At 52.0% G+C, this 16,134-nt stretch overlaps 1 protein-coding gene across 1 annotated transcript; it reads right to left on the bottom strand.

Moving 5' to 3' along the window:
* Positions 1-697: 697 nt before the first annotated feature.
* Vash1 (vasohibin 1) lies at positions 698-12,879 on the bottom strand. Its single transcript, XM_051196088.1, has 7 exons — positions 11,883-12,879; positions 7,151-7,239; positions 6,003-6,059; positions 4,463-4,537; positions 3,432-3,813; positions 1,879-1,991; positions 698-998 (listed from the first exon to the last, which is right to left on the bottom strand). The coding sequence occupies exons 1-7, from the start codon at positions 12,198-12,200 to the stop codon at positions 926-928; spliced, it is 1,107 nt and encodes a 368-aa protein (XP_051052045.1). The 5' UTR covers positions 12,201-12,879; the 3' UTR covers positions 698-925.
* Positions 12,880-16,134: the final 3,255 nt, after the last annotated feature.

The raw sequence follows: 16,134 nt of genomic DNA, 5'->3' as shown, positions 1-16,134 counted from the left end.
GGCTGGCTGCCACCCCAAGCCTAAATGGGCAGCTAAGGCAGGGAAAGTGGGCCTGGGGTATAGGCATCCTGGTCCGGTCTTGTTTCCCCAGCAAGGGCTGAGATTATTAGAACAGGAGAGAAGAGCCCACTCACAACTAGAGGGCCCGACTCAACTACCCTATGCCCAGCAGTTTCTCAAGGTCATGGTGTGCCCTGTGCAGTTCTGGACTCTCAGCAAAGCCCTTCTGCAAGGAGGTCCCGGGCTACAGCAATAGTTAAGACTAGACTGAACCAGCAATGTGCTGGGGGCCAGGAACTCTTCCCTGCATGGTCTCTCCTGGTTCACCTAGAGCCTAACCCTGTGCGTGCGTGCGTGCGTGCGTGTGTGTGTGTGTGTGTGTGTGTTGGTGGGGCACAGCACTGTCTAAAGAGTCACACTGACTTGAGGGCTCTCCTGGGCCATAGGTAGACGTGTTCTCTGCCAAGTTCCTGATTTGAGGAATAAATGGACCTTTTTCAGGGGAACCCTACCCTGCTTCCCTTTCTCTGGGTCATGATTCTCCATCTCTACCCCACCCCACCCTCACCCCACAGGCTGGTGAGGCTCACCAACCCGGATCACTGCTGAAAGAAGGGTCCCACGGAACCAGCAAGTCCTCCCCAAGCCACACAGTACTCAGAGAGAGCACGCTTTGACAGCGACCAGTATATCCGTGCCTTTCCCTCCAAATACCTTAACTTCAATTGAAGGGCTAAAACTCCAAATAAAATACTAACTGCTTCTTGCCCCAAAGTTGAGAGGGAAAGTCACCTGGGGGCTGATTTGCAAGGCATCCTTCCTGCCTCCCACCCCCGGCCCATCCCATCACCGACCCCTGCCTGAATGAAGTAGATGGGTCAGGGTCTCCAGAAGCAGAGGAGGCCTGGGGGTGTTGGCATCTGCCTCACACCCGGATCTGGTACCCATTGAGGTCTGGCACGGCTTTGGGCTCTGCAGGCTTCTTCTCCCCCGAAGGCCTGCAGGAAGAAAAACAGAGGGTACAGAAGAGAAGGACTGGTTACTAGGGAGATGGAGGGAGGGGTGGAGGACTGCCCTGCTGGCTTCCCCCTCTAAGGGGTCTTCAGCAGCAGCAGCAGCAGCAGCAGCAGCAGCGGGTATGGAGTGTTTCTGGAACCTCAGCTGGTCAGAATGGGGCATCCTAGACGATCCCCTGCTGTCCCACAGCCTCTTGCTCTTCAATGACAATTACCAAACTGATAGTTTGTGGGTAGCTGCCTCAAGTACAACCCAGAATTGGTTCCCTACAAAAGCCTCCTAGATCAAAGTCAGGATGATGGGTATTTTAGCGCGAGAGTTCTGCTCAGCACCCTCACTTCATAGCGGACAGATGACTTCAGGACAATTATACTTAAAGCAAGAGCCAGAATGGTATGTGGGAGAGGGGATCAGAGCAAAAGGCATGGCATTTAAATAGCAAATCTTGCCATTTGGACACAGACCAAAAAAAAAAAAAAAAAAAAAAACCCAGACCATAGGGCAAAAGGTGTGTTCTAAACCTTCTCTCCTGACTATGCAGCCTTGGGTTATAGATGAGCCCCTTCAGCACACTGAGGAGAACTCAGGGCCCTGTGTGAGTCCCATTGGGCCCACCCTCCTTTCAGGCCATTCTGCTGCCTCCTTCAGACCTGGCCAGGCACAGGGTAACCGGAGACAGCTGAGGGGCATTTTCCTTGGGGAAATGGCACCATACTGCTGTACGCAATGTCAACAGACACAAGGGTCCATCGTCCCGTCCCGAGTGACCTCTCAAAGAGAAATGGATGGGAAGGAGGAAAGAGGGAGGGGCCAGGAGAGGAGGGGGAAGGGAAGGAGGCTTTTGGGGGTCTCCTTTCTCACCGTCTCTCACTGCGGCTGTTCCTGCGGTGGGGGCTGGACTGGGCCCTCTGTGGGGAGGAAACATCCTTCTTCCGGTCCTTGGTGGGAGAGGGAGGGCCTGTCCCCTTGCCAATCTGGATGGGGAGGAAAAAGCATGTTCTGGGCTGCCCCATTGCCCACTCTGCTCCGCTGGGAGCCACTGGCCCTAGAAGCTGCCCTAGGCACTGTTGCACTGCAAAGCCTCGGGTGGCCTTTGCATGTCTCTGGGTCACCCTGGCATAAACCACCAGGGCAGCAGATCCTTGGTAGGGCTGTCTACCCCCTGGGGGGTTCTGAACATAGTGCAGGAGCTGTCACTGGGCCATCATAGGACTGGAAATCACCTCTGAAGAAAGGCCTTTTTACCCAGGCAAGGTAAGTGTGCCAGATGCGGATATGGCAAACGCTGAGACAGGTCCTACCTGTCTGACCGTGACACTATCTCAGGCCAATCAGATGCCAGACTGGCAGCTGTATCTCTGATTCAGAAAACAAAACAAAACCAAAACAAGAAAAATAAAACAAAACAACAACAAAAAACAGAATCACCCTTTATGTAGTGTGGTCAGCCCACTTTGAGTTTCCTTCCCTCCCAGAGCTATGGAGCGATTAAAAAAAAAGAAGCAACATGGGGATCTAATCTAGCTCTGGTCAGACTGAGTCAAAAGCATTCAAGAAGGCATCTATATAGGCTCTATTTCTATCTACGTCTTGTTGCTACCTGGAAACACTGAACAAGGGGGTTGCGGGGCCGCCAGGCTGGGAGAAGAGAGTGCCCCCCCACCCCCACCCCACGAGTGCACAGAAGAGCCTTTCTGTAATGCATGCCTGCAGCAGCATCTACCTTAGGGGAAGCCAATGTTAACCGCAGGGATTTGAAGGCACAGGTCACAGTGCAGTAAGGCTGCATTTCAGAGAGGGACTGACCACTGGGTAAAGTGATGTCTGGCCCAGGGAGGTCGAGAGTCCCTTCTCCAATCTTATCTGCTGGAAGGCTGTGGAAGCCAACTAACTCCTCAGGATCTCAGTCTACTGATGTTGGTCTAAGACATTCTTCCAATCTCCAGCACCAACTGAGTGGTGGGGAAGATGGGGAGGAGCCGCCAAGCTCACTGTCTTCCCCATGGGGGACCTTCCCCTTTCTGCTGATCTCCTGGCCCTTTACCATGGGCAGGGACTCAGGAGTCAGGAGTCAGGATGGACGGAGGAGGTGGGGACTGCTCACTACCCTATCCTGCCACATTCTGATAGGCCAGACACTGCTTCTTCCATTCAAAGCACCGCCCAGGCCCCGGGTACAGTGTCCTTCACATGTCAAAGACCTATGACTGCAAACACAGCTCACTCCCTTCCTCCTAGCGTTATTGGTCTGCCCACCAAGGGTTCAACGTCAACAGGACTTCTGTGAGTAATGTCTGATCCCGAGTCATTCTCAGGCAGGCCCTATGGGCCAGGGCAAGCCTGTGAAAGCATGGAGAGGAGCCTAAGAGGAAGAAACAGGTGACACTGGCCCTGGGGACCACTGCTATTCTAACCTTGAGACGCATATCTCGGGCATGACGCTCTAGCTCCTTGCGGAAGTCTTCCCGGCCCAGCCTCTCGACGTCCAGCACGGAGTGCTTCCATTCGATCTGTTCCACACTGTGGGGGTCGTGGGACACGCACTGGCCCAGCTTTACCTTCTTCAGCACATGCCAGCAGCGGCCATAGGCCGCCTCGTAGTCCAGCACGAGCTCACTGAGTGTGCGGAAGGCTGGAGGTTTATACATCAGGTCTTCCCTCCGGCTCATGCCCAGGGCTCCATAGCGGCCCCCAAAGTTCACCCCCAGCACAATGTGGCGGAAGTAGTTCCCTGAGAAATAGGTCTTGAAGCTGATGGGGAAGCGTTCCAGGGTGGGCATGCTGTTGGTGAGGTAACTGGTGAATCAGTGAGTTAAGGAAAGGCCAGGCTAGGATGGTATATGTGCCAAGGAGCCCCTAATCGGTCATCTTCTGAAGCCAGACAAACTGGTCACAAATACCTGTCTCCCGCCCCAGCCCTGACTGGGGTCCCTGCAGAGGGCTGCTTCCCCTGAGGGGCTTGTCAGTCTTCCTAGGTGCACCTCTGCCCCTGGGGGGCTGTCCGAGAAACCCTGTGTATCTTTGTCAGCAGTTCGGCTTCCAAGACCCTATCGGTCTCCTCTGTAAATCAGCACGATCTGGGTATGTCAACAGCGGGCCTCTCAGTTGCTTCTCCCAGACTTAGAAATGGCGCAACAACCAGGGTACAACACTGTACCCAGCTCTGGAGTTCTAGAAACAGGGTCACCTTGTCCTGGGACTCAAGAAACGAGCTTTGCAGCAGGCCTAGCAAGGTAATAAGAGGAGGCAGGCAGAGACAACGAACTCCCTAATAATCTCCCCTTTAGCAGACTTTGCCCCTCCTAGGGAGGCTACTCCAAACTGGAGACCCAGAGATGCTAGCACCAGAGAGAGACCAGGAGCCCTTAGGACCCTCCCATTCCACAGCAGGCAGCCAAGGCTGGGTCGCTCCGAGCCAGACTCTCCCAGGCTCTAGGAAGGATACATTCCCAGGATCACAGCTTCCAGGCATTTGATTGGCAGAGCCTCTTTGGTCATTTCCTTGGCCAGGTCCATCAGCCTATGAGAAAGGGAGGCGGAGCTGTGCAGAGCTGGTCTCCTGCCCACTCAGGCCCCCTTTGGGGATGAGCCAGAAAGACTGTAGCAGAGACTTCCCTCCAAGCGCTGTCCTCCCAGGCCCGCTGTTTCCTCCCCCCTCCCAAGTCTAGAGTCTGAGGGGGTGAGGAGGTCGGCCCTGGAGCTCAGGAAGTGGGCCCACTCTCTCGGCCATTTCCTTCCATTCGCTTTTTCCTCCCTGGCCTGGCCCCTGCGCAAAGACTTCTAGGGGAAGGCAGCATGAACGGAGGCAGGACCCAAGGAGCCTATGCCTTCCCAGGGTCAATGGGGCTTGGGGAGGGGAAGAGCTCAACATGGATGCTGTCCCTTCCTGAGCACACTAAACACTCCTCATCTAACCACAGCTGCCCAAAGAACTTGCTAACTGATGGAAAGTACTCTCTGCAGTCTGGATGTAGGATCTCAGGAAGACAGCCGACCCTGCACTTAACTCTCTCTCTCTCTCTCTCTCTCTCTCTCTCTCTCTCTCTCTCTCTCTCTCTCTCTCTGCCCTTCAAGACAGGGTTTCTCTGTGTAGCCCTGGCTGTCCTGGAATTCACTCAGTAAGCCAGGCTGGCCTCAAACTCAGAGATCTGCCTGCCTCTGCCTCCCAAGTTCTGGGACTAAGGGAATGAGCCACCACCGCCAGTCTAAATTAGGACATTTAGAAACATTCTGGCCTCGGGGTCTGGGGACTCAGTTTGGCCACTGGCTTTGTCTGGGACTCCTGTATGAATGGCAGGATGGAATGGGACACCAGTACACAGCCAAGAGCAAAGCCTGGGATCAGAGAAGGTGGGTTCAAGCCAAGGGTTTAGGATGGGGCAATTAGTTAAATAAATAAGCAACTCAGGCCATCACCCCCTCCCCCAATTAAGTAAATAAGCAACATAAAACAAGTTGTCCAGAATAAGAGATTCAGTCTGCATGCTGAGTCTGCATGCTGAGTTTGCATGCTGAGTCATGGCAGGCTAGGGAGTGAGGGAAGCAGTTTTTTTGGGGGGTGGGGTGGGGGATCTGGACTTTCGACTTCATGACCAGAAGAATCAAGGACAAACTGGGTAAGTATGTAGGTACCATGAAGTGCAGGGTGCATGGGAGGCTTCAAGTAAAGGAAAGGAAAAGGCCCCTCTCTGCTTAGCCCACATGGCCGCCTCCTCTCCCTGTCCACAGCACCTATCTATCCTGAACTGGGCAAGCTGGGAAGGAGGGCTGCCCTACTAGCTCCTTCAGGTTTCCCTTGGGTGGCTATCTCATTGGGATTTCCTTACCCAGGGTAGCACCCTTCCCCCATCCCATGCCGGAAAGTCCCCGCCTGACTTCTTAAACTGTCACTCAAAGGCAAACCACCCAGCACCAAGGTTCCCTACTGGGATCAAACCCAGTGGGAGGTGGGGGAACCCTGAGAGCCCGGGAAGCCCAGTGCTTACCCTGTCAGAGGTCTGCTCTTCTTAATTTCAAAGAACTGTGTCCCTGTGTGATTGTACCTGGAGATAGTGGTTAAGGGCTTCCTGGCTTGGTCTGGAAGCCTGCCTCGTTCCCTGGCTGCTACCCCAGACCCTAGGGTGGCTACAGAAGGACCCCTTAGAACATCTGCCACCAAGACCCACGAGAGATGCTTAGGCCTTGTTCTCTGGGAAGTGGGGATGGGGTACAGCATGGGTGTGCTTCTTGCTCTCGTAGCTCCCTCCCCACTTTTTGGCTGTCTCCCTTGTTCTTTCCTGTCCTCCTGTCTCAGGATAGGAGGACAGTGAGTGGGCAGCCAGCCCTGTAAGGCTGAGAAAGCAGCCTTAGCTGGGGACAGCTCCTGGCAGTGTAGGATTTTCCAAACAGCCAAGAAGGCTAGAGGGACCACCCACCTCCCCTGTGCCTTCTAGCTAGAGTCATTTGGGACAGGGGAACCTTAATGAAGAAAATGCCCCCTCCAGACTGGCTTGTGGGTATGCCTATGGTGGATTTTCTTAATTATGATTGATGTGGGGAGGGGGCCCGGCTCATTCTGTGTTGTGCAGCCTCTGGGCTGGTGGTCTTGGGTACTATAAGCAAGATGTATAAGCCACAAGGAACAAGCAAGTAAGGGACCCAGAACCCAGGACACATGGCTGCTGGGCAGAAGCTCCAGGGGCCCAGAACAGAGGCAAAAGGCAGTAGCCTGCTGCCAGGGAAGAAGAATGCCAAGAAGTAGGAGAAAACTCGAAGATGTGGATATTGGAGCAAAAGATTCTTCCTCTCCTCCATCCTCCCAAACCCATCATGGCAATGACCCCAAAGAGCTGCTTCTGTCCCTTGGCTGGGGCAGGATGAATGACATCTGGTACCCCCTTTTCTTATTAAGGTACTTAGGAACCCCCTTCTCTTCCTACACACACACACACACACACACACACACACACACACACACACACAGGGAAGCTTGTACTGGAGAAGCACTCAGGCACAGCTCCAGGGAACAGAGATACCAGTGAATGGCAGCTTTGGAGGTGGGAGGGAGCCAGCCCTGCGGATCCCTCTCTAGGCCACACTTGGTCTTTGGGGCTGTCACTAAGTGGTGGCTACAGCTCTGGACTCAAGAGGATACTGCAGCTCCCTGATGTAGCGCTGCACGGCTTCCAGGCGCTCAGGAATGGGCGTCGTCGGCTGGAAAGTAGGCACACTTGGTATGGGAATCTAGGGACAGATGGAGAAAAAAGCTCTGTCACATGGATAGTCACACCCTGGAGCTTCCAGCCCCCCAGAGCAACACCCAGGGGAGGCTCCTACTCTGAGCAGCTCTCCCTGGGAGCTCTTCTTTCCCAAGCCTCCTCCTAGGCCCTCAGCTCAACCAACCCTGATACCTGACTGTACTTCTAATGTGGAGCTTATGGTGACCTTGCAATTTTATGTGGTTAGATCATCTTAGAAAAACAGGATGATCCACTGACTATATTATATTTAAAATATGCATTGTTAATGTCTAATAAGAATATCTGTATTGGGGTTGATTTGTCTGGGTTGGGGGTTCACCCTGGCCTACGGCTTGGATGTGGCAAAGGTGTTACACACTCTGTCCTTGGGGTGGGTCCTAGACAAAGGTATTAGGCTACTGGAGGTACCCCCTTGGAAAGGCAGAAGCAGTTCTCAGGGTCATCGTCAAAGGGGCAAACCCAGCTCCCTCTTCCTATGGCTGGCTTCTTGCTTCCAATGTGATCTGCCTCCCCACGCTCCTGTCATGATGCCATCCACTGTCATCAGACCACTCCACAGTCTAAACCAACTCAGGCCCCTCCAGCCCCTAAGGCTGCAAGCTAATAAACCTCCTTTCTTCAATAGTGCCCTGCCTCAGGCATTTCATTAGAGCAATGGATACAGTCTGGCTTGAGCACTGGACTAAAACTGGTTTTCTTAGTATTCCATTCTACCAGGTGGTACCTTAAGCCAGGGGGATCTGTCCTAGACAGGTGGGTATAACCTCAGTAATGGATGTCACCCATCTCCATGGCAGGGCAGGTGTGCGGATCTTCCAAAGCACCAACCCCAACTGTCGAGGTGTGTGGCAGTGGGAGAGAGAACATAGTGTGGCACAGGTCTTGTTTCAAAGCAGCCTTTCCCCACCCATTCCACATCTCACTGGCCTGTTCCTATCTTTCCTCAGTAGGCTGCCACTGGGCCCTCCAAGGCCAAGGTGCCCATGGCCACCTAGCTGTAAATGTAAGGGTGGGGTTAAAAGGGAGGAGTATGGGGTGGGACACCGGGGTGGGGCTGTATGGTAGAGGAAGGACTTCTCCCTGGTAGGTTGTTCAGCAGTCCAGAGGCCGGGTCCAGAGAGGATTTGAAAGCACTACCGTGGCAGTGAGTCGGCTCTGTCAAGAAGGGAAGTGGCACGCTAGTTATCACCACACACTTGTCTCTGGGCTGCTTCAGATGGTGGGAGACCAGGACTGTGTCTCTAGCAGATACTGTGGAGATGCAGGAAGGGCGGGCCCTGGCTCAGAGACAGTCTAGCATGTCTTTCTTCCCTCTTCTCCTCAGGGTCCTTTGCTTCCTGTCTGGGCAGTCTCCAGCAGCAGAGACCACAGCCTGGAGAAGTTACTTCCCCTCTCACATCACACTTCCATCTTCAAACTGGCACCATCACTTACAACCACCTGCCCGCAGGAGACAAGCTCAGGATGGGCCCTGCCTTCATTTGCCTGATCGCTCTGCACCAAATGCACACTAGATCTGTCCGAGGGGCCAGCTGGCCACCCTGGTATCGGGTATGGGGGTGGGAGGTAGGACAGAAACAGCTAGTACACCTCTGCAAGAAGGGACTAAAATGCCCTAAGATCCTAAGCATGACCTTCAGACCACCTCACCAAGGGCAAAGCTCGACCCAGGAACCAGTCAGTGCAGGGTTGTAGGATATTCCTACTGAAGAGTCCCTCAGCCCAGTACAATGAGAAGGCTTAGGGAAGGTGAAGAACCTGTGGCTGGACTTGGAGGTGAGTCAGAGAGACTTAGCAATGACCAGAGAAGAACTGCTGTGCTATGGAATCTAGCTCTATGATTTCAGTGAAGTTCCTGACAGTTGTGACTCAGAATGCTTCATTGGTGAATGAACTTCCCTCATAAAAGTGCAGTAACAGAACCTGCCTGGGGACATTACTGAGCCGTTGCAAGCAGACACCTCAGAACACTGCCCAACACCTGCCTACTAATGTATGCCAAAGGCTGTCTGGCACACACTGCCTTGGGCTCTCTGGTCCTCTAGAGATGTCTGGATTCCCATCTACAGGTGCTCAGCGGTCAAAGCCACAGCTAAGTCTTCAGCAGTTTGGGTAAATGCTTGCAGACCCCGTAAAAGGTCTGGCAGCTGGAAACAATTAGCAGAGGTTCTCACAAAGGAGTGTAGCCTACTGCTGGCTTCTGGATTCTTCTAGAAACTGTTAATGTTTGGTGTAGCTCTTGCAGATAATGCAAGCGCTTGTGGCTTGCTGCATGCCCATTCCATGCATCACTGGGGACCTATTAGATGCTCACCTAATGAGGTTTTACAGGCTTTCCATCATCAGTTCAGCATCCCCATAAAGTGGGCATTGCCACTGATCCACTGACAGCTGGGGATGCTGAGGGGCAAGGATGATGCACACCTTCATCTCATAAGTAGTTATGAGATAGCAAGGATGAGAAAACATGGTGTCTCCCCCTGCAGAGCATGGCCTTTTACTGCACTGCCTGGCTGCGGTGGATCCCGCTTCCTGTTGAGGCTTTGTCTGTGAAACCCAGGTGGGGGCATGGGAAGATGTAGTAAAATGAGGGAGGGGAAAACACATATCAGCCCCTCCTGGCAGCTGCCATAAACTTGCTGTTCCCATATCTCTCCCTTTCCTGTAAAGATGCCAAAAATTATGTATGGATCATTATGTTAGATATCTTCCAATGCTTGGCTCAAATGGTCTGTTAAGACATTGCGTATCCTAAAAAACCATTCACGGGCCCATTATGGACAGCATGGCCTCTGCAGAAGGCCACCAGGGAGGGGACAGGCCAGGCTCAGGCCTTTATGCAACTCACAGTATGACATCCAGTATGCTCCTCTCCATGGCCTCTAGGAATTCCTCCATGTTCCTGGACCCTAAGGGTTCCCTGGGCCAAGTTGCCAGTTGAGATTCATGCTTCCTTATGCCCTCAATCACATGTCCACTCTTTCCCAAAGGCTTAAAGACGAGAAGTTGCAAAATTCTCTCCATGGTCCTATACTCCTGTCTCCATACTTTCCTCTCTAACAAACAGCTCCATCCTTTCAAACGTGCCCTTCCTTCCTTCCTGAGCATAGGCCTGAAGATGACATTACTGACCAATCACTATTGAAGACACGGATAATTTGAGTCCTCCAAAGCAGTGACCATTCTACCATTCTCTGGTCCAATTCAGAACCGCAAGGGACAGATACTGTGGGGCATGTGTGTAGCCCTGGCCTCATCAGCCAGATACTTTGGGTGGCATCTCGTCCCCTCCTCACAATGTCCCAATTTCTCATATCACCCTCTCCATCACCAACCCATTTTACAGATAAGAAAACTGTAGCTCAAGCAGGCTGGAGGGGATTGCCTTGAGCTCACACAAGCAGGCGGGTGATCCAAAACAACACCTAAATCCCTCGATGTCATACTTTCTTGTCCTGGAATTTATCCCAAGGTCAAAAACCAAAGCCGGATCCCAAAATTTGTGTTTTAGAATGTCTGGCGCAGTGTTCGTTTTAAGGATAAGAGAGTGGAAACAATGTCCAGCTCAGATTAGCTAAATAAGTGAGAGGACTATGCTGTGGCTATTCAACGACAGCCTAGCTTTTCCCACTCGGAAACATCAGGCAGTAGTAGCAGCACCTTCAACCTCAGATTATCAACCCTCTCCCCCGCCAACCATTTTCTGATAGCTATGCCAAAAGGAAAACAGGCCCAGACTCCATTTGTCAGTAACTCTATTCTGTCTTACTTCAGGACTAAGCCTTAGGTCTGACTTTTGACCAATGGCCTCAGTACATGTTCCTTGGATGGAACATAAACATTAACACACACATACACACACACACACACACACACACACACACAGTATAGCACCGCACCGCACACCACACCACACCACAACACAACCCAGATGTCCTTTCATTTAGCAAACACACAAGTGCCCGCCCTGTGCCAGGCACACAGGAGCCCTCAAGAAGACAAAGATGAATGAGACAGAGCCTCCCCATGAGCAACACCATGGAGGCACTGTTGTGGTAGAGTAGCACCAGTCAATGCAGGGGAACACTCAGCTCCTCTCTTCCACGCAGTGACTGCGAGTGTCCCTGAATCTGACATCCAACAGAGCTGAGCATCTGGAGCCCCAAGACCAGGGGCTGAATCCCAGCGCTGTCACTTCCCACGGACCTTTTGAGTTTCTCATCTGAAAAGGGAACCAAAACTGAAGTTCCTTTGGAATGCTGGTCAAACTCAGCAGATAATATATAAAAAAATATTTTCTCACCATACAAAGTCCTACACTCTCCCCCCTCCCCCCCCACCCCGGTCATTCAGGCTGGTCAAGTGTCCTGAGCCAAAAAGATGCCAAGCCACACCAGTTCTCCAGTTCATCCAGTTCATCCGTGGTCCTACTCAGAAAGCCTGGCAGAGGGCCTCCTAGAGACAGGACACCAGAGCTCCAGCATCAAATGACTCCAAAAGAACTGGAAAGTTCTGGACAGGCGCCACCTACATATGCTTTTTTCGTTTGTTTTTGTTTTGTTTTGTTTTTTTAAGTCTTACCTTACCAATGGTCCCCTTATTGTGCCTGCCCCTTTCGTGTCTTACCTTGGGCAGGTCCGTGGCCCCACGGATCCGCAGGGCCAACTTCTCTCCATCCGGGTGAATCTTGGCCACATGCTTCCACATCCTTTCCCAGGTGGCCTCGTCCACTGGCAGTCCACTTCGGTTGATGAAGAAAGGGACACCTCCATCTCGTAGGTCCTCTTCTCCTTCCTCTTCTGGTTCCTCGTCTCTCTGAGCTGAAGCCCCTTCGCTGGTTTCCAAACGTTTAATGCCAGAGTGGGCGGCAGCAGCGGCAGCTGCGGCTGCATTTGGGGAGGCACCGCTGCTGCCACTCGGGACCACCTTCTTTCCCCCTGGCATCCCTAAATCCTCGACGAGGGTGGGAGGATATATCAGGAGGCGGGAAAAAGAAGTGCCTCACAGGAGGTTTCCCACACGCTGGCTATAGAGATAACACATGGCCAAACAGTGCCGGGCGCCTTTAAGAAACCAGGGCGTGGCTCCTGTACAATAAAATACTATTTAGTAAGAAAGAATCAGCATATCAACCTGGAGGGATGACCAGGTGGGTGCCCAGGGTCCGCCTTAGAAGCCCTATTTTGTTTGGAAAACGGGATGAAGAGAACACACCCCAACTTGGCAGCCTGTACAAAGCACCCCCATTTGGCAGCGAGAACAATGACTCGCAGCGATCTAGGATGGCTGAGAGGAGAAAAGTGACGGCCCTGGGGATGGGGAGACTGAGGCCAGATAGCTCTTGCGGCAACACTGAAAAGGAGCCCCAAGGCACCAGTGCCCACTCCCAGTTTTAGAGAGAACAAATTCCTCTACGAAATAGTGAGGGGGCCCGCATGAGCTCTTAGTCTGGACCCGGGGGATCGGGGATGCAGGGGGAGAGCGTGGCGCCGGGGGCGACTTCTCTGTCGCGACCCTTCGGGAAGCCAAGACTCGCAGCTGGCGGGGCGGGGAGGGGGCACGCGCCGCCGCGCACATTCCACGCCTGCCTTCCGCACAAAGTGGGGCTTTGTCTAGGTCCCCTAGCCCCGGGCAACAGCACGGAGAGGGCGGAGGGGAAGGGTGCGGCGGAGAGGCGACTGCTCGGGGCTCTCGAGCCCTGAGATCCCCGGCCTGGAGCGGATCAGCGGGGATGCCGGGGGCACCTGGCGCGGCGCGGTCCCAGCCGAGCCAAAGCGGGACGTGGGGCCCCAGGTTCAGCCATCGTGGGGAGCGGCTAGGGCGACGCGCAGGGACCAGGGGTCACTGAACGGCAGGGTGGCCGCTCTCCACCAGCTGCAGCATGAGCAGTCCGGAGGATGCTGCGCTGGGGCTCCGGCGGCCAGGCTGGGTCGAGCTGGGCGGGCGGGGAGTAGGGGCAGGTCCGTAGGCTCCGCCCGCGGCGGCGAGTGACAAATCCCTGGCGGGCGCCGGTACACCGATACCCGGGGAGCAGCAGCCTAGGAAGGTGCAGCCCATGGGCCGATGGCGGCGGCCGGGCTCGGCGAAGCAGAAGCCACAGCTGCCGCCAGCCGGGTCCCCAGCGCCTCCCGCCGCCCACCAGGCGCGACTCTGGCCCATGCCGCGCATGCGCTCCGTCCCCCCCTTTAAAGGGCCAGCGTGTTCCCTCCGGGTACTCTTGCTGCCGCCACCCCACTGCCCAGAAGCTACAAGTTATCGCAGGGATGCCTGAACTCCCTCTCCTTTCTTACCTCACTCTTAGTGTGCTGAGAAGTATGTGCAGAGCTGCGGAGGAAGTTTACAACCCGCCACACAGAGCTCAAAACTCCTAGGGGGATCCCTGGCGCGGAAGGAATTGTGGCGGTCGGTTGGGAATTTCCTGAAGGACAGACACATAGAGGAGGGGCAGCCCTCAGCTATATAGAATCAAGAAGGCTGACCTGGAAGCCGCGAGTTCTAGATGGTGTTCATGCCCTTTTTCCTCTCGAACGTTCTGTAAATCTCTTCCCTTTGTAGGCTTCAATCACCAGAGATGATCACAATGGATGAACTTGGCACCTCTGGAGCTGCTCCTTAAGGGAGGATTTGTAGGGGTTGAGAGTAGTTCTGTCTCATTCGATTACTTGCATGGAATCCAGGGAGTGTGCCCCTAGTTCTGGCTTTGGATGCGCCAATCCCTGGCATCTGGCTGGAGATAAGAGCTTTCCCAACCATGGGACCAAGACAGCAACATAAGAGTGGGAAGCCGTGTTTGGGGAGTGTCGACCTGCCCAGATAAGTACAGCTGATGGCTGTGTGTGGCACATGGGCTCTGTAGACACCACACACCCTCTCCTTCCCCTATACCACAGATCTGCATGTAACTCCCAAACAAAAAACTTAACCAACCATCTATAGATGCATTCGCAGCTTAAGACTTTCTTTCCCTTAAACAGTAGTTGGAATGAATGGTAGTCATCTGGGAGAAATGTTCCTGACAGATAAAGTTTGGATAATGAAGGGCTCCCAGACCAATGTGTCCCCAGATGGTGCTATTCAGAGGTAGTAGAACCTTTGGGATATGGGGCCCTGTGTGTGTGTGTGTGTGTGTGTGTGTGTGTGTGTGTGTGTGTGTCTTTAGGTGGCTGAAGGTATCCTCTCTATTCTAATGTCATTGTTGTTGCTGTGATCAGACCCTGGCCAAAAGCAACTTAGGGTGGAAAGGATTAATTTGGTTCTATACTTCCTGTCATAGTCCATCATTGAGGGGCAGGAACACAAGGCCTGAATGTAGGTGTAGCTTAATAGTCTAAATTAGTTTGCTTGTGCTATCATAAGAGGCTAAAAGATATGCAGTAAAAGAGGTCCAGATTGGGGGGGGGGTTTAAACAGATTCCAGTGTGTTTTTACAATGTGTGAAGTCTTAAGAAAGAAAGAAAGGAAGGAAGGAAGGAAGGAAGGAAGAAAGAAAAGGGTATGGAGAGTCACAGAAAGAAATAAAGAGTTTAAAAAAATAACAGTCTTTAAAGAGACAGTAAAAGTAATATTAAGATAAAAAGCCACTCAGAGATGGGAAATACAGAGGGAGTCTGGATCCTGTATGCTATTGCCGAAAAGCAAGAAACAGCTACTAACAGACATGAATTGACAAAGGGACTGAGGAAATAAACCAGCCTAGATATTTTAAGGATGTCTTAATTTTAAAAACGTCAGAAAACGTGTTTGTCAAATGGAAATCAAAAATGCTTTGGAGAAGTGGTTTTGCTTTTGTTTCCACAGGAAACAAAAGACTGTGGATTCGTTCCAGGTTGACATAGTTCTGGTTTGATCAAGGGAGACCCCCTGAACTTGACAGTGATATCTACCAATAAAGGTTAGAAGGTCTTCCCAGGACTTGGTCATTATCTCAAATTTTCCCTCTGGGAACCCTAAAGATGCCTTCACTCACATTCAGCCGGAAGCAGTCTAGAGAGCACTATGCCCACATTCCCAATAAATGGTGTAGGAGGCTTGTGGTTATTTTGTGAGTCTCGGATGTTTGTTATAATTTAGGGGAATATAGGAATACAGGATAAAACAATGATTAATCTCAGATATTTTGCCTTGGCATGGATTTTGGTATAGGAATACAATTTTGATACACTCTATATGTGTTTGCTCTTGTTTAAAGGACTTTTGTATATTGATACCAATTTAAGGTCATTTTTGTTACAACATATTGACTATATGTTTCTGCTCTTGTTTGAGGTATAGTACCTAGGCAGTTCATTTGAAAATGTAAGGTAAAATTCTAGTTTTGGAAGCTATTATTATGAACTATTTAGGATAATCAAGAAACACAGGTCAGTAGTTAGTCATCTACAACAATTAAATTTGTAGATACGTTAGGTATGTTTTCCAGATTTTATATATATATATTCTCCAAACCTTTCAAAGACCTACAGAACATGGCATTTAAAAGGTTTTGTTAAGTAAGGGCTTTTCATGACAACGAGACACATTGCTCCTGGCACCACCAATTTACTTCAGGGATGATGGGCATCAAAGAAACTCCTTATGGAGTTTGCTTTCACTGTGGCAAGATTAGCCGTTTGGTCAAGAAATTGCTTTTGCCTTGACTGTTTGACAGTATGCTATATAAACTGGATATGCAGGACCCACAGGAAAGTTACTGCTCAACTTTGCCAGACATTCTGCAGGAAAGTGACTAACAAACTGCCAATATAGGCAGGACACTCTTTCAAATTTCTTGCTTCATTGAAAAGTCTGCCAGATACTATGGGCCTATAGGCTGAAGATGGATGCCCCAAAGTTGCAGAGGAACTTTAGGTGACTGTCCAGGCATTCAGATGTCTCTTGT

Source organism: Phodopus roborovskii, unplaced genomic scaffold, assembly GCF_943737965.1.
Source record: "Phodopus roborovskii unplaced genomic scaffold, PHOROB, whole genome shotgun sequence".
Taxonomy (NCBI): domain Eukaryota; kingdom Metazoa; phylum Chordata; class Mammalia; order Rodentia; family Cricetidae; genus Phodopus; species Phodopus roborovskii.
The sequence above is the reverse complement of the archived record's forward strand: the minus strand, read 5'-3'. Positions and strand labels throughout refer to the sequence as shown.